Source organism: Haliotis rubra, unplaced genomic scaffold (genome assembly GCF_003918875.1).
Source record: "Haliotis rubra isolate DU_JTF1 unplaced genomic scaffold, ASM391887v1 Scf193, whole genome shotgun sequence".
In the NCBI taxonomy this organism is placed as follows: Eukaryota; Metazoa; Mollusca; class Gastropoda; order Lepetellida; family Haliotidae; genus Haliotis; species Haliotis rubra.
The window spans coordinates 870,239-896,434 of record NW_025765925.1 but is presented as its reverse complement, the minus strand read 5'-3'; the positions used below and the strand labels follow the sequence as shown (position 1 = coordinate 896,434).

The 26,196-nt window shown below is 41.8% G+C and overlaps 1 protein-coding gene across 1 annotated transcript; it reads left to right on the top strand.

The window, feature by feature from the left end:
* LOC124274671 (kelch-like protein 24) lies at positions 1–22,217 on the top strand. Its single transcript, XM_046710031.1, is given in 3 exon segments — positions 1–147; positions 20,344–21,590; positions 21,592–22,217. Coding segments are annotated over 2 exon segments (1,746 nt in total). The 5' UTR covers positions 1–147; positions 20,344–20,417; the 3' UTR covers positions 22,165–22,217.
* Positions 22,218–26,196: the final 3,979 nt, after the last annotated feature.

Genomic DNA, 26,196 nt, shown 5'->3' with positions numbered 1-26,196 from the left:
GGCTAACTCCGGCAATCACGTGACCTTTACCGAGCGTGTCATGTCAACACGAGCGAGCGTGGAGCAGTCAGTCGACTGATTATCTCAGGGGCAACATGGAACGCAGGTGTCCTGGTTTACAGACAATAGCTTAGATTCACCGCACAGGTAGGTAATTACCTTTCATTTCGCATGTTGTGTAAACTGTAAATGTGTGGGTTTCTCAAACGCGAGTCATGTGAAAAGACAAGAAGAGAGCCGATCTCAAAGCTCATCATGACACGACGCTGCGAAGCTTCGCTGAGTGAAGTTCGCCTCTGATTAAGATATTTCCCCTGGGGCGTGACAACCGATTGGTTACGTATGTCAGTCTGTAATCTGATTGATAAATATTCCATGTATGCTAGCGTATGAAGCTGTTATTCTTAATGATAGCTCTGACAGTGTTTCAGAGACAAATTATGGTCTACGTTTGAACACCATTCGAAGTCGTTGTCAAGTAGCAGACGACGTTGCTTTCTGCTTCAGTGATTTTTTTGTTACGAGAAGAGCGTTTTGTACAAGGTTATTTAGTGTCAGACAGGCGATATCTTCCCAAGCCTGTCGTCATGGAGGAAAGTATGTTGAACGTAACATAACCCGGAAGTTGGGTTAACCCGAATAACAAAGGGTCGCTGAATCGGATAGTCATGTGCGACAGTGTCTTGCATTCATACAGTTCGGTACTGTGTTCATGCAGTTTTACACACTCCGCCCAACTAATTAGGTCACATGATTGAATTTATATAACGTGTATAGATGTGGATGTCTGGTATGTGTGTGTTTTACGTCCCTTGATTTTTATCAAATAAACCTCGTGACAAGTAATTCTGATGGCACGCCAAGAATGTTTTCAAACATAGTACACATGGATTCGAACTCTGGTCCTTACAAGCGACGAGCGCATTAACCTCTTGGCTACCCAGGCTCTTGCGACAGTCGTCTAAATAGTGAGTGAGTCTATTTTAACGTCACTTTTAACAATACTTTAGTTTAGTCTCGGCGTGCATGCCAGGTTAAGCAGATTGGAGAAAAGCTCGAAGTGATTCAGAAATTTACTGAAACCCACGATTACCTCCGGCGTGACTTAACTTATGTAGAACATTCTAGAGATAAACGTGTTGTCAGAATAGCCGCAGGTTTTCTTATTGCAGCATTAAACATTCCATGCATTAATAATTCATTAAGCAGAAAGATAACCATAGAATGTTATCTCAATCTGTTGATGACCTATTACTTAATGTCAAGTAAAGGTTTTCATATTGCAGCATTAAACATTCCATACATTAAATATTCATTAACACCAACTGTTTATCGATTTTTAAAATTCAAAATTCATCGGCGTTGCAAGCCCAGTTTGTACTGTTTCAAGCAATGTGTTTTGAAGGTAGGGAACACACAGACTCCAATAATATGTAGTTTAATATTTCCCTGAAAGTGGTAAAGTTAGAATGAAAACTGACTTCTGTAATAATACCAGGTGAAAGAAAGCAGAAAGATAACCATAGAATGTTATCTCAATCTGTTGATGACCTATTACCTAATGTCAAGTAAACATATATCACGGGATCGATGCAGTTTTATATTCTGATAACGACTTACTGACTGAGTTTGGTTTTACGCCGCTTTTAGCAATATTCCAGCAACATCACGGCGGGGGACACCAGAAATGGGCTTCACACATTGTACCCATGTGGGGATCCGAACCCGGGCCTTCGGCGTGACGAGCCAACGCTTTAACCACTAGGCTACCCAACCGCCCCTTCTGATAACGACATCTGACCGAAGAAACCACTCACGTAGAAAAGAACAAAGAATTTAAGCGTTGTTCAGTTTGCATGCGTTTGTCTTATCCCCTAATCGAAAGACGGGGAATCTAATACTGTCAGTATTTTTTTATCTAAAAAGAAACGTCGCGACTACGTAGACACGTAATAAAATGCTCACAACATTGTCAGGTTGGGGCAAATAATCAGTGATGATATTTGTAAATTTTATAAAGAGAGAGATAATTAATATGTTTATCATGTTTACTGAACAGATATTATTGTTCGTCCTAAATTACAGTATTCGTTAATGCCCGACGTTTCAATGATTACAAGGTCTAGACCAAGATTGGAGTATGGCAACCGATTTTTAGCTTTTTGTCTCTTTGAAAAAATGCCTGTAGTGTATCCCTACTGCATGCATGTATTTACAATAATCTGTGTGTGATGTGTAAATCCACCTCCAAATTACTGTCTGCTGAGGTTCATCAATTTCTTTGTTTTTTCATCCACCTGACGTCTTCCAAATATATGCATATGTAACGATATGTCCATGAAACCAGGAACCTTCGGATGTTAATAGCTCAGGTTTGTCAGTATGCGCATACTCTAAGGTTTCACCAAATATATGCATATGTAACGATATGTCCATGAAACCAGGAACCTTCAGATGTTAATAGCTCTTGTCAGTATGCGCATACTCTATGGTTTCACCAAAGAAGTTGACGTCAAACACCTGGATAACGCCACGCTCTCCTACATCAAGCTGACACACCGTGATATAACTGGAATACCGTTCAAAGCGCCGGTATACAGAACGCACTCACTCATAAATTGACGCCCTCACTACCTACAAGGATGTAAGGCTACATCTCTGGGTGTAACGTGATAACACAACAGACGTGATTTAGGACACTAAGTGTACGGGAGGCGGATATAGCACCAGCTACATACGTTCTTGCTGTATGAACCCAGATCACTCTGTATGGACATGGATAGCCTTGTCTTCCTTGTTGTACAGGCACGCTTTCTTGTCTAGGTTCTCTCACTGTTGGTGTGTATGTACGGTGTGGGGGGTGTCACCCCGCATGTGTGCATGGATCTCTGTGTATGTCAGTATTCATGTTAAACGGGGGCGGTGGGGTAGCCTAGTGGTTAAAGCGTTGGCTCGTCACATGGGTACTATGTGTGAAGCCCATTTCTGGTGTTCCCCGCCGTGATGTTGCTGGAATATTGCTAAAAGCGGCGTAAAACCAAACTCAGTCAGTCAGTCATGTTAAACGATAATAAACTCGCATCCAATGCCCCTGCTTTGTATGACGATGTTTGACGATGTTGTAGGTGAACGAATACATGGGCACCACCAACATGTCCAGTGTGTCGGCAGTACTAGGCTGGCTGTGCCAACCACAAAAGTCACATTGGACTTTACTGTATAGATCTTTGAGCGTGTTGCTGCGAAAGTCTTGAGAGTGGATTTTTTGTAGATTTCAAGGAGTCTAGATCGTATATGTCCACCGTGATCTTATACCACAAACACACACAATACAATGTCCCCATTCAGTTTTTACTCCCATTCTTTGATATGCAGACCAACGCACAACCAATCTCCCTACCTACAAGTCTTATGCTCTCACACCAACCTTTTGGCAGGAACACCAATACCCCCACCCTTGCGTGTCACCCACCCACCCCCAACAACCTACCCAACACTGATGGCGTTCACCCTAACCCCCTCTTGACAACACTCTTATCCACACACCTTCGTTCCCCCAATTCCATTCCCCTTTCCTCCTTCCCCCATGGAACCCATCTAGTCTGCCAACACATACGCCTACCAACAACCACATACCCATCCACTGATGGCGTTCACCCCTCCCCACTGTATACGACCCTCCTGCCCCCACTTGGCTTAGCCCAATTTCCCCATCGGACCCATCCACTGATGGCGTTCACCCCGACCTCCAACAGACATCCCCGCACTCGCACACACACTTACCCCATTAACTTACCTATCTGCCCAAACACTCACATGCACAGGCTCGTGTTGCGACTGAACACGATATACGTCAACCTCTCAACAGCTTCCGTGTTAAGATCATGAAATGTAATTCTGGCCTGTACTGTGCCACCGTGTCGTTTATAGCTCCTGATCAATCGCATGTGCACAATATACTGACGTAAGTCATCTGATTGTCAAATACATGTATTGTAAACGCATCTCTGGAATTACATTTGTTTTGAAGAAGGGTATTTACGGTCACATAATGAGTGAGTTAGTCAGTTAAAATTTAAAGTCACTTTGGCAATATTTCAGCCATATCTTGACTAAAACAGTATATACTTTTAATTATAAGTTTATTTCAGGTCACATAATGAACATTTGACATCATTTGGCCATCATAGTAATCGACACCCTCGCGTCATTGTCCAGACAAGCTTTGAAAGGGAGTTGTGTCGCCCATGTGAAGGGCTATCCATGTGTATGAAAACCTAATGAAAACTTAACTAAAGAAGAGAAGTTCCCTTACAACACACATTCAGTTTCTGTCGCCCAAAACATACATGAAAAATCGCTCTGAATACCGCCCACCCAGCTTACTGAGCAACTGTATACACCGCAACCCGGAAGTTGTAATATACATTGCAGAGGTAATCTTCCACATGCTGTCAAGATTACTGTAGTTGGTGATTGGCGGAAAGATTACATATTTTACAGAATTTCTTATGAATTTTCTGTATAATATGGGGATTGCCGTTTTCCCACATTTCCGATCGATGCATTGATCGGGTGTAGTTCACTTTCAAAGGGCAAGCGCGAAAGCCCCTCTGACTAAACTGATATGACGCGTATTTCTAGATTCACTGAGAGAATGTTTATTGTGAAATAATATTTTGTTTTACAGTACTTGCTTGTGGTAGACTTGCCTAATATACATATACGTGCACGCTATGCGTGATAGATCTGTGAAACCTACACACACGAACCCACGTGACGAGGTAACACGCCATGTTTGTATTGTACATAAAGAAGTGCAGGGAGACCAATTCACGTATCATATCACATATAATGACGTCGGTGCATTATGTGTTTGGTGTTTACGTTCACAATTGAGGGGCTCTCGAGCTTGCCCTTTCACCAAGATTTCAAAGTGTCATACCAACCGTGCTCTTATGCTCTTAAGTTGTTTTGATCAGGGTTAAAATATCCAATGCCACAGTAAAATTGTATGGTAGACGCGGAAGATATTTATTTCCCAATATAACGCATCAGTGAGAAATATTTGTCCGATGCAATTCCCTTCTTTGCCTTGTACCATTATTTTATATAATACCAATTTACCTGGCTTTGCCTGTGTTTGTGACTGGTGCCGGTCAACCCATGGTCACCTTTTTGCGAACGCTTGCAATCATCACTATTTTATAGTGACTCATAGACACATGCTCATATTGCCGAGACATGGACACTGCTTTTGGCAGAGAGTACTTTTGAACCTGGAATGAATTCACTCATATTTAAGATTCCCATGGGACAGGCTGTGCCCACGTTTTAGTGAGTGAGTATGGTTTTACGCCGCTTTTAGCAATATTCCAGCAATATCACGGCGGGGGACACCAGAAATGGGCTTCACACATTGTGGGGAATCGAACCCGGGTCTTCGGCGTGACGAGCGAACGCTTTGACCACTAGGCTTTCCCACCGCCCCCACATCGTATATCACCACTATGTGGGAGGGAGATAGGGAACGAAAGTAGGAATCAATGCGCCGGAAATATGCCTTTCGTACAGCTCTGATCTACAGGCATAGTAGCATGTCTTTCACAAGGTTCGTGTCTGTCCATGTTTTGGATGTTTATCAGCAAACACTTAACACGCAGATGCGCTTTTAATGTTGCAGGAAAACTTTGTACAGACAGATAATCATTAGCTCACAAAAGAGAGCTTGTCCCGCCGTGCCGCCATGTTTTCTATGGTCGTGTGTACTTTGTAACGTGCGATCAGTGTGTCCGGTGTTTCAATGAATTACCATGTACTTTGACATTTGCTATCGTGTTATTATGGACATTGCATGAAAATCCATGTAGCATAATGGAGTAGTTGTATCATTCGCTTCCCCTCCGAGCGGCAATTTCCTGTGTGCATCATTGAAATGCCCACTTGGGATTCTCCAGCAAAGATCACAGCGCCACTCGTACGTGTCAAACTTGTAACGGTCTCTGTCGGTGTAAGACTGGTTGTATCTACAACATGCGCAAAATGGAAAGTTAACGTTCATAGCGCCTACAGATGATAGAATAAGGTGATGTATAGTATAATGAAATCAAACTAGAAATTATTCCTTCGTCCTTCCGTGTTAAGGGGACGTTGGAAAGGGGTTGGTGTTCTGTACTCGTATTTTCTCAGTATTGCAAGCCCTATGGACAACTGTATAGCTTGCTAAGGTTCATGAGCGCAGTCACCTAACGTTGGAAACGTTGCCATCGTATGGCATGTACACACTTTAAGAAAAAGGGTAAATTTTCTCTTACATCAGTGTTCATTTATTTCCCACCTTAATACTTCTCACAAAATTCAGCAAGTTTTGTACTTTTTAGATGTTGATAAAGAAACAATAAACTCGTCCTCTGTCTATTTTACAATACAACAATTTTTAGTTTGTACATACTTCAATGACATAGACTACATTTGTACATGTAGAGATACGATTAATTGTCGTGAAACGTTTAGCACTGAAAAATATTTGCGACGATAGATCTATCCCCAAGCATGAAGACTGAATCCGTTATCTACTATGCGAACCAACGGATATGGAATACCCCAAACACTCAACAACAAGAAAATCAATAAGAAGATATGACATTATTTGTTTAGCGTTGCAATGACGCCAGTGGTAAACGGATGCGTTGAAAGCAGATTAAAAATGGTGATAGTAATGTTGTCTTAGTATGTTTATCTAGTTTGTACACTAGTTACATTATAATTCTAAATCCGTATGGTGCTGGTGCGTGATGTACTTTACACCTCTTTGTCTCTCTTCCCCCCCATGTAGCCAGTGGCCTGACATGGATATGGGCCGGCCGAGATAACACGAGGCTGCGTTGCCCTGCTAATAGCAAACAACACTGATAACACATCTCAAAAACGTACAAAGGTACACAGTCCTTCACAATAATACATTACACAACACTTTACACCAGTGCACAACACTACAGCAATACACACACACCTCTTTATAACATCACGCACAAGGACACTGGACGCACAACCCACTTTATAACATCACGCACATTGACACTGGACGCACAACCCACTATACAACATCACGCACAAGGACACTGGACGCACAACCCACTTTATAACATCACGCACAACGACACTGGACGCACAACACACTTATATAACATCACGCACAATGACACTGGACGCACAACAACACTTTATAACATCACGCACAACTGGACGCAATAACACATTATATAACATCACGACACTGGACGCAATAACCCACTTCATAACATCACGCACAATAAGGACACTGGACGCACAACCCACTTTATAACATCACGCACAAGGACACTGGACGCACAACCCACTTTATACCATCACGCACAAGGACACTGGACGCACAACCCACTTTATAACATCACGCACAAGGACACTGGACGCACAACACACTTTATAACATCACGCACATTGACACTGGACGCACAACACACTATATAACATCACGCACATTGACACTGGACGCACAACCCACTTTATAACATCACGCACAATGACACTGGACGCACAACCCACTTTATAACATCACGCACAATGACACTGGACGCACAACCCACTTTATAACATCACGCACAAGGACACTGGACGCAACCCACTTCATAACATCACGCACAAGGACACTGGACGCACAACCCACTTTATAACATCACGCATTGACAACTAGGACACTGGACGCACAACCCACTATATAACATCACGCACAAGGACACTGGACGCACAACCCACTATATAACATCACGCACAAGACACTGGACGCACAGCCCACTTTATAACATCAAGAACAATGACACTGGACGCACAACCCACTTTATAACATCACGCACAAGGACACTGGACGCACAACCTACTTTATAACATCACGCACATTGACACTGGACGCATAACCCACTTTATAACATCACGCACAAGGACACTGGACGCACAACCCACTTTATTACATCACGCACAAGGACACTGGACGCACAACACATTATATAACATCACGCACATTGACACTGGGCGCACAACACTTATAACATAACATCACGCACATTGACACTGGACGCACAACACACTATATAACATCACGCACAAGGACACTGTACGCACGCAAACACATTATATAACATCACGAACATTGACACTGGACGCACAACACACATATAACATATATAACATCACACACAAAACACATAACATCACGACACTGGACGCACAACACACTATATAAACATCACGCACAAAACAATTCGGCATTGCAGGACAAACTCTACAACTTCGAACGCGCAAACCACGCACAACCCACTTTATCATCACGATGTAATACTGACACTGGACGATGATTATTCACGCACAAAACAGTTTACACAACGTTTGATTTACTGATTTTTTAGTTTAAACAAGTTTGATTTTGATTTTGAATTTTTGTAATTTCTCTGTTTTGTGTAATACGTATTGAATATTGCTTCTAATTCGGAAAAGAGTGGAACTCGAGCAGTGTCAAAGTATGCTACGTAGCATGATCCGATGCTCATCACAGTATCTAATGAACACCCGCCCGATTGAAGTGTGACATAGGAACAAACAAGGGGTCTCTCATATCATGTGTCACGTGTTGGTTCCGGAGCATTACTCATAGACAGTTTCACGTGGGTTACATATAATGCACGTGGTGATAAGGGAAATCCCATAACTTAGAGTTTCAGGAAATACACATTCGTCAGTACTATTATGAATGCCTTCCTTAAGGCCGTGTGCGGCTAGTTGTCGCTGTTGAAAAGTACCATTAAAAGATTGGTTGGTACAGAATGCACAGTTTTGAAAATTATTGTAACAAATAAGCCATATATTAGAGCTAAGTATCGTTGCCTAATTGGCGAGATGGTATATCCCGATACCAGTTTAATGAGGCGAGACGATATATCATGAAAGTATTGGCAAGGAACCTGCGAGACGATATATATCCCGATACTTTTCAATTTCTAATAACAGAACATATATGATGGATAAAATGACTGAAACTTTATTTGTTATACAGCTATTCATCTAATAAAGTTTGAGCATTTAATGCTTAAGAAAGTATAGTCAAACATATTCAGTATACCTTGATCTAATATATTTTTTAGTTTGAAACTGAAGTTTCCCTTTGAAAGTTGTGTTTCTACACCAATGCTTTCACAAACAATTCAATGTAATTTATACCAGAATTCGGAATCACTGAAAAAAACTCTTAAGTATGCGTTCTAAGTTTTATCTTCTCTTTGTTCTCTTTCCTAACAAAGCTAAGACATCATTCATAGTTGTTAATAAATGGTGTTGACAACTAAAAACATATTTCAATTACTTGAAGACAAGTATTTTACAGTTCACAGAGTTTGAAAAATGTTCACATTCTTTCACTTATACACACCAACTCCTTCGTTCATGTAACATGATAGCAGACACAAACAAATTCCTATAAGGTTCAATTTACAGAGGTACAGATAAACTGCGTATCTGCGTAAATTACGTAAATATTTGTGTGAAAACTCAATTCCTATTAAGTCTATTGCGTACAAGTACGCTTGAATTTGGTAAATACTCAATAAATGTCATCTTACATGCGTACACACAAAAATGTCAAATATTAGCTTGTGTACCGGTGGATATGTAACATAACTGAGGTATACTGAGAGGTTCTATTGCAGGACATGAACCTGGCAACTTGCAGTCTTTCTTATCGTTTCTCATATTACAGATCAAATATAAATAATAAACACTAACATTTAAACTTTTTAATATGTTTAAAATTAATGGAAAACGGCAAACTACCCAATTGAGTTTGAGTGAGATGAGTACAATTTATTTGGTTACTCAAAGAAAATTAGGATACCCAATTGAGATGAACACAAGCGAGTACACAACTCAATGACCCAAAATGTTATCTGTAGCTCTGAATTTGTTTTTAAGATTCAGAAGAATTTCAAAGAGACTCCCTTCCTATTCCTGATGCAATACAACTTTAAGTCGAGTCGCAGGCAGGGTTCAGAGCTGGTTACTCGACTATAGATAACATTTTCATTTTACAATTATCCATTATTAGCAGGATTCTTTCTAAAAAGCGAAATTATATGCTTTTTTTTGTAGACTTTTCAAAAGCGTTTGATTTGGTGAATAGGGCAAAATTATGATCTGTATTAAATGAGAAGGGCGTGTCTACCAAAATGTGGAACTGTGTCCGATCCATCTATGATTGTGTCAAATCTTGCGTTAAATCAAATAATATGTTTTCCGAAATGTTCCAGTGTAATATTGGAGTGCGTCAAGGATGTGTCTTCAGCCCCTTTCTATTTTTTATTTTTATAGATGATTTGGCTAGTGAAATTGAGTCATCTTGTTATCCTGGTATACAGATGCACCAGAACTATCACAAGTATTTCTCTTGCTGTTCGCTGACGACGTAGTACTCCTCTCCGATACTATCTGTGGCCTACAAAAGCGTATTAATGTTTTGGAAAAGTATTGTATCGAGTATGACCTTTCCATTAATCTAGATAAATCCAAAATTGTTGTCTTTTGAAATGGAGGTAAGCTCTCTAAATATGAAAAGTGGTTTTTGAGTGGCATGAGAATAGATTGTGTCCCATGGTATAAGTATTTGGGTGTTCTTCTTTCTCAAAGCTCGTCGTGGCATAAACATTTTGATAATTCCATTCTACAATCTAAAAAGGCCCTCTATAGTATTATTAGGTCACTATCGAAGCTAAAACCTATTCGCGGTGAGATTTTCCTCAGGATTTTTGATTCAAAAGTGTTACAAATCCTACTCTATGGGGCTGAAGTCTGGGGGTTGGATTGTGATATTAGTTCACCAATCGAGAAAGTTCAAACTCTGGCTTGTAAATATCTGCTTTGTGTCAAAATATCAACCCCTAATCACATCGTTCGGGGTGAGTGTGGCAGATATCCTGTCTATGTTTATGCTTACAAACGTTGTATTAAATATTGGTATAAATTGTTGAAGATGCCAGCATCTCGTTTGCCCAGAAAGTGCTATAACTTATTATTGTTAGATGCATGCTAGCCATGGTAAAACAAATTGGGTATCAAAACTTAAGTTATTACTTTACAATATGGGATTTGGATATATATGGGAAAGACATTATATTAGTAGCTTAAATTCCTCCCTGTCTGAATTTATGATCAGGGCTCAGCATATATCCCATCAAGAATGGCATAACTCGTTATCATCAAGTTCTAAAACTTATTCATATTCTCTTTTCAAATGTAATCTATCTATGGAACCATATCTTAGTGTTATTAACAATAGTAAATTTCGCATTGCACTCGCACAGTTTCGCTGTGGTTCCCATCAATTAAATATTGAGACAGGTAGATACACAAATAAGCCCAGACATCACAGGTTATGTAACATGTGCGACAATGGATATATAGAAAACGAGTATCATTTCCTTTTAGTGTGTACTGCATACAGTTCCTTGCGCACTATATATATTCCTGCCAAGTTTTACACATACCCTTCTTTGTCAAATTTCAATATATTGATGACCTCAAACAATACCTTTGTCATCAGAAATGTAGCAATGTATGTTTATTATGCTGTAAAGCACCGCCAATCATATATGGCTGCAAACATTTAATATTTGTATTATGGGCCGATGGCCTATATACACTCTGCGAATAAAGAATTTGATTTGTGTTTTAGTTGTATCGGAATATATCGTCTCTTGTGGCGATACATCGATGAATCATGGACCCTTGCAAGCGCGTAGCAAGCCAATTTTTATGTGTAAGCCCGATAGGTTGCAAAGCTATATATTTAGATAGTATTGAGGGCTTATCCAACCTTTTTTAGCAACGATCATGTGTAAGCCCGGGCTTTTTTCATAGTGGTAGCTAAGCCCCTGCCTTGTGATATAAATATCCTGATATATTGCCTAATTGTGTTTTTGTATCGATGCACTCGTATCGCGTAGTTGACGATGCAAACATCGATACTGTCGATGAATCGTTACACCACTACCATGTATACATTGGATTGGTAAGTTTATAAGCATAAACAAAAACAATCCCAGAAAGATAAATATGTCTTCGTAATATCTGGACATAATACCGTACAGTAAATCATGTTTTTTTCCAAATAATGCCATTTCGAAAGTGAGTGAGTGAGTTTAGTTTTACGCCGCTTTGAACAATATTCCAGCAATATCACGGCGGGGGGACACCAGAAATGGGCTTAACACATTGTACCCATGTGGGCAAAGTGTGTTAGTACCTTCGTGTTTCTGCAGTTGTTCAACAGTAACACGAGTGGGGACACTAAATAAGGCTTCGTGTATTATACCAATTTGAGAATAGAACCCAGTCTTCCGCGTGAAGAACCAACGCTCTTCCCACTAGACTATCCAGCCGCCGTTGTGAGATAACACACGCACTACAGACTGAATAAAGGACATCGTGATAGGCCCGGGAGTTGATCAGTACTAGTTTGTAGATGACGTTGCGCACACAAACATTGTCCAAGTCGGCGTAGCAGTATCGACACAGACATTAGCGTTTATATTGATATATATTGACTGAACCCGGTAGTCCTTATCCTGTTTCCAATCTTTAACAATAAGGCAGAGTCATGATGATGAATATTGTCGTGTTTGGCACGGTTTATGTTGCACTATATTAGACTATGTCAAGTCTAGTCACTAGTAAACACCCAGTGTATTCAATAGTCCCAATATGAACGGTTCGTGTGCTTCCGTGTTATATGAATAATGCGCATATTCTATCGCTATGGGATGTGTGAACCGTCAACAGCAGCCACCCGGAAACGTGGGAACAACGCTTGTTTATTTCAATGTAATATCAGTTTAAGTTGATATGTGGGCTTTACTGCAACGACATTAATGGGTACAACAAGGACTGGTCGGCTCGGAGTCAGTATAATGTGTCTGAGTGGGGTATTCATGCTTCACTGCGGCGTGGTATCTCAGTGGGCTAGCACTATAAAACCAGCTCCAGTCTGCGCTAGTACAAGCAGACGCACATACACACACACGCATGCGCGTCGTCATATGAGCGAAATATTCTCAAGCACGACGTTAAACCCACTTTCACCTCACCTCACCTACTACAACGAGGCTTCACATGAAGAGGAATACCCTTCTTTATCGCAATAGTTGCAACGTGATGATAAAAGCGGATACAGCTTTTTTGTCTTTCTTTTTCTTTTTTCTTTTTTTTCTTTTTTTTTTTTTGGGGGACCCTGCACCCCTATGATTTCAGTGTAGATCCTAACAGTGTATCTATCGGTGTAAGACGCTGTGTCCATATGGGAAATCAAAGTGGGTCTCACTTGTATCACCAGACTACCCCACCACCCCTTGTCCCTCTGTACCCTCTATGTGTATCACTGTATCCGTCTCGAGGCAGGTGCATGTATTGTGTCAGGACACTGACTTGTAAGTAACATGAGACTGCGTGCTGCACCTTAACGTGCATGATTACATCCTCAGGACTGTACGTTTGTTAACTCTGGTGTTGTGATGTAGGGGTGGTGTACGGGTAGATCTGTGTAGTGAACACTGGTGTTGTGATGTAGGGGCGGTGTACGGGTAGATCTGTGTAGTGAACACTGGTGTTGTGAGATCTGTGTAGTGAACACTGGTGTTGTGATGTAGGGGCGGTGTACGGGTAGATCTGTGTAGTGAACACTGGTGTTGTGATGTAGGGGCGGTGTACGGGTAGATCTGTGTAGTGAACACTGGTGTTGTGATGTAGGAACACTGGTGTTGTGATGTAGGGGTGGTGTACGGGTAGATCTGTGTAGTGAACACTGGTGTTGTGATGTAGGGGCGGTGTACGGGTAGATCTGTGTAGTGAACACTGGTGTTGTGATGTAGGGGCGGTGTACGGGTAGATCTGTGTAGTGAACACTGGTGTTGTGATGTAGGGGTGGTGTACGGGTAGATCTGTGTAGTGAACACTGGTGTTGTGATGTGTAGGGGTGGTGTACGGGTAGATCTGTGTAGTGAACACTGGTGTTGTGATGTAGGGGTGGTGTACGGGTAGATCTGTGTAGTGAACACTGGTATTGTGATTCAGGGTGGTGTACGGGTAGATCTGTGTAGTGAACACTGGTGTTGTGATGTAGGGGTGGTGTACGGGTAGATCTGTGTAGTGAACACTGGTGTTGTGATGTGGTGTGATGTAGGGTGTAGTGGTGTACGTGGTAGGGGGTGATCTGTGTGTAGTTTAGTGAACACTGGTGTTGTGTGTGATGTAGGGGATGTGGTGTACGGGTAGATCTGTGTAGTGAACACTGGTGTTGTGATGTAGGGGTGTGTACGGGTAGATCTGTGTAGTGAACACTGGTGTTGTGTAGGGGTGGTGTAGGGTGGTGTACGGGTAGATCTGTGTAGTGAACACTGGTGTTGTGATGTAGGGGTGGTGTACGGGTAGATCTGTGTAGTGAACACTGGTGTTGTGTAGATGTAGGGGTGGGTGTACGGGTAGATCTGTGTAGTGAACACTGGTGTTGTGATGTAGGGGTGGTGTACGGGTAGATCTGTGTAGTGAACACTGGTGTTGTGATGTAGGGGTGGTGTACGGGTAGATCTGTGTAGTGAACACTGGTGTTGTGATGTAGGGGCGGTGTACGGGTAGATCTGTGTAGTGAACACTGGTATTGTGATTCAGGGTGGTGTACGGGTAGATCTGTGTAGTGAACACTGGTGTTGTGATGTAGGGGTGGTGTACGGGTAGATCTGTGTAGTGAACACTGGTGTTGTGATGTAGGGGTGGTGTACGGGTAGATCTGTGTAGTGAACACTGGTGTTGTGATGTAGGGGTGGTGTACGGGTAGATCTGTGTAGTGAACACTGGTGTTGTGATGTAGGGGTGGTGTACGGGTAGATCTGTGTAGTTAACACTGGTGTTGTGATGTAGGGGTGGTGTACGGGTAGATCTGTGTAGTGAACACTGGTGTTGTGATTCAGGGTGGTGTACGGGTAGATCTGTGTAGTGAACACTGGTATTGTGATGTAGGGGCGGTGTACGGGTAGATCTGTGTAGTGAACCCTGGATAATTTTTCATTTGCGAATGCGCCTTGATAACATAGCGCTGAAGATAGAGATAGCAGCATTTTCCATCACCGTTTGATTTTTAGTCACCACCGGTGTGTGGAATGATCCCCTGACGGGAACTAATTGCATGTTGTGACATTGATTGATGTTTCAGAGGCTAAATGATACATGCCATTGATGTGACACTTTGGTAGCAGGTGTAGTGGATGAGATTTATTGAGGAAGGAAAACACATATTTACCGTTATAGAGTATTTACCGTTAGTTGGGACTAATTTATGATCGATTTACGCCGTACTTAAGTCATAAGGAAAATACCACACCCTGACACTTGTAGGAAGTACAGCAGATTTTAGATTTAGACGATAATCAAAGCTTTTGTTCCAGGAATGTCATTTGAAAGGAAATGTTGACATTTTCTTTAGAACTAATCAAACATAAAGGGGAAAATTTATGTAAGTCAACTACCACGTTGACGAAACATCGTTTTCCTTATTATACTGAACATGACATTCATACATTTTCCGTCTTTTCTTAATGCCACTCAAGGTTTTTGTTTCATCTGAGATGTTAGCCAATGATTCTCACTTGTACAACGGGGAGAGTTCTATGGATATACAATTTCTTTATAATTAATTTGAGCGACATTTCGGTGTAGCTGCTAACACCGTTACCAAGCAAGCTACGCCGTCCTTAATAGTGGTGAGGGTTGGGTAGCCTAGTGGTTAAAGCGTTCGTCACGCTGAAGACTCGGGTTCGATTCCCCACATGGGTGCAATGTGTGAAGCCCATTTCTGGTGTCCCTTGCCGTGATATTGCCGGAATATTGCTAAAAGCGGCGTAAAACCATACTCATTCACTCACCTTGATAGTGGCAAGAATCGATTGTCATGGATTCACATCCCACTTTTGCACCGGTTGTGATGTTGGTTTAGTGTAACCATTTTCATGTGGATGGGTTACTTTTAAAGGGTGTACAGTTTGCGTCACTCCGGGCCTTCGTCCCACAAAAAGCAGACACCCGGTGATATAGAATGACCAGAAATTATTGAGAATTTTAGGAATATGTTTAATTGGATTTCTAGTATAAACAACCTTGACCAGCTATCAAGTGCTTGGTTTCATTCAAGAGAGACAACTCCGTTAATCCTTTTTCATTAGTTTGTGAAGAGTTATCTCCCTTTGTTTACTTGCTGGCAGACGACATTTTCAGTGATCCTCAGTATGGATGATTTAGAGAAGAGGAAGTTGATTTTAGAGTATTACAACAAGGACATCAGATCAGCTAAAGTGATTTCAAGTAGAACAGGCATCCCTTTGTCCACTGTTTATCGTGTTTTGAAAAATATTGCAAATGGATATGGCATTGAGCACCAGGGAGGCGCAGGTAGGCCCAGAAAATTGACTGTCGGTGACAGGAGGCGGCTTAGTATTCTTGTTTCTAAAACCAAACGAAAGACTTTAGAAAACTTAAGGATGGATATGATTGATAGAGGAACTGTGGCTGTCTGTAAGGAGACAATTAGAACTGAGCTGCATGCAATGGGTTGGCAGAAAAGTCGAGGAATTCCATCACCGATCATGAAACCTGAACAAAAGGAGCGAAGGTTGAACTGGTGCTTACAGCATAGAAATTTTAACTGGGACAATGTGATTTTCTCAGATGAGAGATCTTTGTGGCTGTTTCCTAATACACTTAAATTCTGGACCAAACAAACTGAAAAACCCCTTGTATCAGCGCCCAAAGTACAGTCCGAAAGTTAACGTGTGGGGTGGCCTATCTATGTTAGGGACAACGCCCCTCTGTGTATTTGAAGAGAATATGAACAGTGAGCGGTACACAGATATTCTCGAGGGACATTTACTTCCATCTGCTAACGTGTTCTATGGAATTTTTTTGATTTTCCAGGAGGACAACGACCCAAAACATCGTTCAAAGCATTCACAGGCCTGGTTTCGGACCCAAAATCTGACATTATTAGATTGGCCAAGCTATATCCCTGACCTAAATCCAAAAGAAAATGTTTGGGGACTTATGAAGGAAAGTGTCAATAAGAAAAATCTGACAAATATTGCTGAAATGAAAGAAGAGGTGGTCCGATATTGGAACAGCATCGACCACGACTTTCTAATTTCTTTGATCAGTAATATGCCCCGCCGCATTGAAGCCTGCATTGCTGCCCATGGTGACTTGACAAAATACTAACTGTTCACCTGTCTTTGAGTTATGTTCTGCTATAATTACAATCTTAAATTCTCAATAATTTCTGGTTGTACTGTATAATGGAAATACCCACTTTAAACCGGCGTTAAACTCACCCGCCCAATAGTTAAGGCGGTGTCAAACTGAGTCACCATCACCAGGGAGCCATGGCCAAGTTTAAACTCCCTGACAAGACAAACAGTCCCAGTGTCAGACAAATCGGGGTTATCTGGTAGAAAACACAAGGTCGGCGTGACCTAAAGGACAAGTTACGGGTGTGTCGCGTTGCTACAACCGCACCGCCTGTTTACTTCGTGATGTACACAAAGCAACAATGCCTGAAGAGTGTAGGGGTCCTCCATATGTTATAGCATGTTGACGGCGGCTATTGAGGCGATGTATTGACACCCGAATATGCATGTGCACGAATGAGTAAGTAATGGCGGTATAGGTTGACTTGAGTTATTTTAAGCTGTTGTGATAAAATTAGACTTTGATCCGTTACCTCGCCATTATGGGTGGGTCTAGACGTGACCCGGTACGCAGCGCGCTTATACATGGATATTATGTGGATATTTCCCACCACTGCCTTCAGGATTTATCTATGATAACTTGTATCGAGATAGCATATCTGTCTTTGTACGTTGTGAGTGAGTTAAGGTTTACTCCGCTTTTAGCAATATTCCAGCAATATCACAGCTGAGGACACCAGAAATTGGTTTCACACATTGTACCAAGGTCGGAAATCGAACCCGGGTCTTCGCCGTGACGAGCGAACACTGTAGCCACTAGCCTACCCCACCGCCCCAATTGTACGTTGTGAAACATATTGACCATTTAGTAAAATATGCACATAAGAACAAAAGAAATTGTGTTCTAACTTGCAGATGGTTCACATAACGCAATAAACATTATTAAAACGAAGAAAGGGAATTGTTTACTCAATTAAGGATGTTATTTGTATAATCTTACCTGAAATTTCCTTGTATGACCTTTTTACTATGTGATAAAACGAACAAGGGGAATTTGTTTTTTTACCTGAAGACGTTCCTTGTATGACCTATTGAACATTTGATAAAACGTACAAAAGGTAGTGTTTTCTTACTGGAAGATTCTTTATAGCTCAGTGAACATTAATATTAAAACGAACAAAGGATATTTCTTTTCTTACATGAGGAATTGTTGCTTTTTTTACCTGAAGATTTTCCTTGTTTAACCTATTGAACATGTAATAAAACGAACAAAAGGAATTGTTTCCTTTAAGAATTATGTTGCCCGTTTAACGTAATAGCATGTAGCAATACGAATGATCGGAATTGTATTTTGGACATAGTGAGTCATTAACGTGATCTATTATACCGTCTTTGAATGATACAAGTAGAAGGCAACATCTGTAGTTACAAGTCCGTTGTGTACTCTACTGTTCGCGTGTACGGGGTTCATGTCCGTGTTCAGATGGGCAATATGAAACGTTTATCCTGTTCAAGACAAAGAAGTATCATCACTAATGCCCGTATGTGTTCCTCGCAATGCGTTGTAAGGTTCACCTTGCCGGTGTTGAATTACGCCAAATGTGCCTCGTGGGTTGAATACCCTGGGTGATTGCAAGCTGGTGTGTTTCCCGTCTGGATGTACGTACGTACGTACATATACATTCATGTATGATGCCAGAAATATTTTGATTACACCAGGTGCAAGTGTCAGGTTCTGTTCAGTCTGTACAACCATTGAACATAGCTTACAGTCCGTTTGAGTCAGAAACGGACCGATGAATTACAAATTTTATCACTGTTCAAAATTGCCCCATAAATATATACTAGTACACATGTTTATCATTTACTAATACCAAGTCCGGACTCCGATAATCCGGATGTCTCGCCTCCCGGGCGATTTCAGCTTGTTACCAATCTATGCCTATATAATTTGCCTCGATAATCCGGAAATTCGGTTTCCGGAACCGGACGGTAAGTAGCTGTCACCAATCAGTAAAATAAACAGTAAATTGCTTCACAGTCCGGACGCTGTAAGTCGTGTTCACGAACTGTAACAACACCGCCCGGCGATGTTTACTTAATTAACTGGCCAACTGGGTTGTTGTTTTAATTAGACATAAAAGCTCCCGACTGAAGATACTGTACATTTACACTTTGATTGACACCACAATACAAAGGCGTGGATGACAAGTGAGCTGTTTTGTGATTGGTTAATGTACTTTGACAGACAGATCCGGTCACGTGGACTAAAAGTGATTTTGCTTTACGACAATGCTGCAAGTCACAAGTGTGCTTCGCTAACTTTGCGAAATGTGACCAAATACCACGTCTCATATTCAACCGATGGATGCAGGAATAATTCGGACATTCAAGGCATACTACAATAGATCGCTTGTTAGACATTACCTCACCTGTGCTGAGGAAGGACGTGATCAGACACGTCGGATCAACATGCGGATGTCACTCGGTAAAATTATTGATGTGATGAATTAAAGCTTTACATTAAATGCTTATTTGTTTTATCCAGATTCGTGTCGTTTTTGTAATTCTTAGGGAAGCAACTTGGGTCTTGATTCAGTAGTCCGGACTATTCGCAATCCGGACGAATTTACTGAGAAACGCAACCGTCCGGATTAACGAGGCTTCACTGTATAAGTCCGTATGAACACGTACAAGGGACAATCAAAATATAGTTACATGCGAGCCTAAGTACATTACCGTTATCGATTACAGCGTTGTGACAAGCTTTACGGGGACTAATATCAAACATTGTGTAGTTATAGTGTTGCCTGGTACCCCCGAAACCCATGTTCGGTTGCCTACACTGATACAGTGTATGACACACATTTTTAATTTTCTTGAATTGTGCTCAAAGCGGCGTAAATCACCTGTGTCTTACTCATTTCGAAACATAACTTCGCCTTTACAGTGTGAATGAATTGTACATTATTGGCCACAGTTTCTTCACAATTGAGTATAAGATCTCTATGACTTGCTTTCATCGTAATTTGTATCATTGCAGGGGGATCTCGGTGCTATGAAGCCACGTCTCACCATATGACGTAACACTGGATAACGTAACAGGCATTGTTCGTGATGCATGCAGCCACGTCATGGCGACAGCAGTATTTCGACACGCTCACCCTGGGGCTTGGACGACTGCTGTCGGACGAACGACACGCGGACGTCGAGGTTATCATAGACAAGAAGAGCTTCAAATGTCACAAAGCCATTCTAATTGCTATGTCGCCATATTTCGACGCCATGTTTTCCTCGGGCATGCGCGAAAGTGTTTCCGGTGTTGTCAAAATGGAAGGCATCGAATCGGACGTCTTCTCCTCCATCCTGATGTACATCTACCAGGGCTACGACGTAGTGCAGGAAGGCAATGCGGAAAACATGTTGAAGGCGGCATCAATTCTCCAGATGGAGATACTACAGAAACGTTGTGAGGATTTCCTCAGTAAGAAGATCACAGTTGACAACTGTCTGCTACGTTGGAGAGTAGCATGCGCGCATGATTGTAAAAACTTACGGAAGGCTGCCTGGGCATTCATTCTTGAACATTTCGAGGAGCTTACATCAAATGAAGAAATCCAGTGTCTTGAGCCTGAGGAGATGTTGGCTCTTGTGAAAGACGATGACCTGAAGTGTCCGAGTGAGGAGTTTGTGTGTGACTCCGTGCTCCGTTGGGTGGAACACGACGAAGCTAAAAGGGCAAACTTTGTCGGGGACATCTTCACATACCTCCGCTTGCCTCTCGCCCAGCCAGAGTATCTCATCAACATCAAGAAATCTGATTTTGTGCGGCGAAACGAAAAATGCATCCAGGCTATAGATAGCGCCAAGAACTTCCACTTGTTGCCTGCCCGTCGCCATGACTACAGTTCGCCAATCATGTGCCCCAGGAACCCGTCTGACATGGAGGATGTTCTGGTCGTGTTGTCAGGGGGTGAGACGCCGAGACCTCCCTACGTCCGATCAACTAATGTTCTAGCTTACAGCTTCACCTCTCGACTATGGTACCACCTCGCAGCTCTCCCATTCGACCCTGGTATTGAGTTTGCTTCCTGCGTCTACGACAACGACATCTTCGTTACTGGTGGAGGACTCTGGCAAACCTCCCTGCTGAGGTACCATTCCAAGAAAAACAAGTGGACACACATGCCTGCTAAGCTCCGTCGAGGAAGGAGGCGACACGCCATGGTGTCTGTGGGGAACAAGTTGTATGTTCTTGGAGGCTACAACAGCGAACTTGGGGAGGGAGAGGGTTCAGAAGACGGTGGAGGAGTACGACATCGGCAGCGGCGAGTGGGAAGAATCGGGCGAGCTTCAGATAGCGGTCAGTTCAGTGTCAGCTGCTGTCCTTGGGGAGAAGATATTGCTGTTCGGCGGGGAGAAGAACGACAAAACGGATACGGCGAGTATTCAGTGCTATGACACGCGGACAAGAAAGACCACCATTGTTGCTCAGCTTCCCATTGCCTGTAAGTTATCCCGAGCGGTGGTAAGTGATGGAATTGCTTACGTGGTTCTGTTTGATGGGAAGGTAATACGGTTCCATGACGACAACGTCATCGAAAACGTTGGCGTCATCAAGACGTTTGAACGTGTGCACTTCGGGTTAATTCATCGCCAGGGGTCGCTTGTGCTCCTGGGAGGTCAAGAGGTCAATGAGGGTCCGAACAGACCTCTCTGCGACGCTATGATGAAGTTTGACATCAAGAACAGAACCTCTCTCAACATGTCAGACAGAATTCCATCTGCTCGTCTTTTGGACAGCTGTGCCAAAATTACCATCGATAAAAGATACTTGACGGAGGAAGATGCTACGTTTGGTTGAGAAAATAATTCCAATACGACCTGGTGTCATTAAATTATTGACTTTCACATATATTTAGTATTGAGAGTCCATATATGTCTGCAGTATATTTTACACTTTACTGTCGAAAGTCCTACGCATCACCAACATTTGTGATATATTGTATCTGGAGACAATACGCAGGTGTATGCATACGATTGCACATACACCGTTTATGTCCAACCTGACACACAGTGGAATTAGTGGTGCCCGTTGGTAGAGATGATCGTTCGGAGCCCGTTGGTTTCAACCACCAAAGTAGGACCCCGTTAAGTGGTGTACGTTTAGAAAACGTCCCCAACTACCGCGTCAAACGCGTCTGTTCAGAAATTATGTGTGAGAAAAGTGGACAGGATCCGCAAGAAGATACATCTACTGCATATACACTCAAAGTGTAAATGTCTTATTAGTGATTGTCAGACTTTACGCAGATTTGTGAATCTTGCTATTTTTACAGAGAGTTAACTTTAAGTTGTGTATAATGTAGAACAACTGCCACAGCGTCTAGATGCACTGCACAGTAATGCTTAGATCCTCCTACACTGACAACCGTTGTACTCTTTGTATACAACCGTTGTACTCTTTGTATACAACCAACCCTTTTGGATTAATATACTTTAAAGTCTGGATTATAGAGGTGCCATTGCATGTAATGAATTTGCTGATGTTGCACTTCTTCCTGTGTGTGTGATACTACCCTGGTCTATTTTCTGTCCACATAGCAGGTCAGAATGGGGATATAGCACGGTTACCGTGGTACCCGGTTGTAAGGATATATGTTTTGTTGAAGGCCTCGGATCAGGAAGAAAGCCCTGTCATTGTTTCAGAGTTTGTTTCACGTGGAAGATGTGTAAGGTATAATTTAGGTTGTTTAATCACACGGTTGTTGGTGTCTAATCACACGCGGGATCAATAATTACTTACACAAACTGATCATAAATGTCAACCGTATGGTTTTCATAGGACGTGCGTGAAAGTCAATAGTGTATCTGTGCGTTTTTCAAACAACGCTGATATTTAAATGTCATAGGGTTTGAAAAACGTAGGCAGGATGCAGGCTTATAATGAACAAATCGTAGATGTTTTTCTCACCTTTGACACCTGATAGGATCTTCATAGAGGATTCTGGCATTACAGATGTGCAATTTATATACAGCGCCTCTGAACGTCGCCACGTCGAAGTTTTATTGTGACGTCACACACAGCCATGTAGGTGTTCTTTTTAAAAAAACAATTGATACTGGTATACTGTCCCAAGTTGTCTTGGGTGAATAAACCGGGTCTATATCCTATCACACACGCAGCTTTCATGTCCTATTTCTAGTATGGCGGAACTGCCCGTTGTATCCGCGCATGCTCAGATCGTAACATTCCTACATCACGCTGACCAACTGTTACAGTTTTGCATTGATGGAAAAATCTGTTTTACTATATTATATTGTTTTTGAGAAGAAAATAAGAAATGATAAATGTTCGAACGCTTGTTTGTGTACGAGAAAGTTTTCGTTGATAATAAATGTTTATTCATATCGGGATAGGAACAATGAATGAGAACATTCATTAGATTCGTCAAATTGGGATATTGAATTGTTGTTGATTTTCGGATACTTTGAATAAAAACGTTAGTAATGTTTAAATTGTGTGAAGATACATCATGTTTAAGATACCCTGTACAGCGGAACCCTGTTGGTCCGGTTCCTGTCACATACAACACCCCTCTTCCACCACTCTGCACACTGTTGTAAAGAGTGAGTGAGTGTAGTATCTTTAGCCTAATTCCAGCACTATCACAGCGAGGAACACCAGAAAGGGGTTTCACTCACTATATCCATGTTGTGGATCGAACCCGGGACATTTTACTTCACAAGCGGTCACTAGAACCACCAGGCTACCATATCGTATCATGTGTGTGTGTGTGTGTGTGAGAGAGAGAGAGATACATACATACATACATACATACATACATACATACAGGCATGCATGCAGGCATGCATGCATGCATACATACATGACCGCCGCCGTGGTGTAGTGGTTAGAGCGTCCGCTCAGAGAGCGGAAGGTCGCGGGTTCGATCCCCGACTGCGTCATACCAAAGACGTTAAAATATGGTACTTGGTCCCTGCCTGGCGCTCGGCATTAATGGGTACAAGGACTGGTCGGCTCGGAGTCGGTATAATGTGTCTGAGTAGGGTATTCATGCTTCACTGCGGCATTGTATCTCAGTGGGCTAGCACTATAAAACCAGCTTCAGTCTGGGCTAGTACAAGCAGCCGCACATACACACGCATGCACGTCGTCAAGCACGACGTTAAACCCAATTCACCTCACCTCACCTCACCTCACCTCACCTCACCATACATACATACATACATACCATACATACATACATACATACATACATACATACATACATACATACATACATACATACATACATACATACATACATACATACATACATACATACAATACACATGGTATAACCCGCAATAGCGTACGTGTGAAACGGTCACAGGTCAACGTGGATGATTCATGGTTCAGACCGTGTGACAGGGTTTATAGATTGTGTCTGGTGCAGTGGTGAGTGAGTGAGGTTTTACGCCTCTTTTAGCAATATTCCAGCAATATCACGCCGGGGGACACCAGAAATTAGCTTCACATATTGTACCAATGGGGGAATCGAACCCGGGTCTTCTGCGTGACTAGCGAACGCTTCAACCACTAGACTACCCCACCACCGTCTACATTTCACATTTATCAGATCCAGACACTTTCATATATACTGGACAAAACAAGTTAGGGATATTGGTATTTTTATGATTGATATTTTATCAGTGTGTCAATGAATAAATAGATCATTATTCATAATTTCAAAATTTACATATATCCCTAACTATTTTTACCCAGTATATGTTAACGTTCTGATGGGATGGCCTAGTGGTTAATGTGTACCCCTGACATGCGGGTTCGATTCCCTGTTTGGAATAATGTGTGAAGCCTATGTGTGGTGATATTCTGTGGCAAACGCTCTCATTCAAAATGAATTTGTACTTTAAATGTCTCTTTCAAAAGGGTGTACGTTGTTTACTTATGCTGCAACAGACGGTCACAATCGAGCTTGCAGAATACGCGCAGTAGACTTTGTTGGAGATTATGGGCGTCAACAAATTTACCGGGGCCTTTCAATGATGAATAATAGTTCCAAGGTCAAACTACCCAAACACGGTAAAAACCTCTCAGTTGTATAACAACAACCTGTAGCTTATTTAAACTCAGCCGCGATCACGATCTGAACACACTAAACAACTATAGGTTAAAGTACTTGGACGAACATTCCCGAGGTCATCCATCAAAGTACAAAGTGCAGACTTGACAACCTAGGTTTTTTATCTTGACAGAGTTGGCTACTGGGCAAGTAACCCTCCTCGAAGGTTGTACTCATAAATTTAGGTGTAAGTCTGGTCATAGACTAACGTTTAGTCACTGAATATCTATTTTTTTATAGAAACAAACAATTCCTTTAAAATTAAAAGGAGCCTCAGTGAGATGGGGGATTCAGAACCTGAACCTGAGGAAATCTAGACTTGATTTATTTATGGCTTTAGCATTGCAGAAAGGGCTTGGCAGAAGGGGAAATAATGCGGATCAGGGACTGTGAGACAGACTAGTCCGGATATTGTACATGAATGTTAATAGGTAGCAAGTCTGGCTGCGGGTAGGTCACTTGTACAGACATCTTAAACAGGAGCAAACTAAAGATGGTTTTGTTAATTAAACTGTGATATTTTCATTGAATAAAATATTGCATTTCAGGAAGAAAATAATTAAACTTAACTTATTCATTATTTTCGCCTCTTCACTAACACTTCTACCTAAAAGTTCCCAATGTCATATATGTTTGTTTATAGTGTATTAAGACTTATTTGCAGCGAAATATTAAACCATCAAAATAAGTTTTGATGACTCTCTATAGTGTAACAGGATGTTGGTATCACAAGACAGTGTAACCGGGTC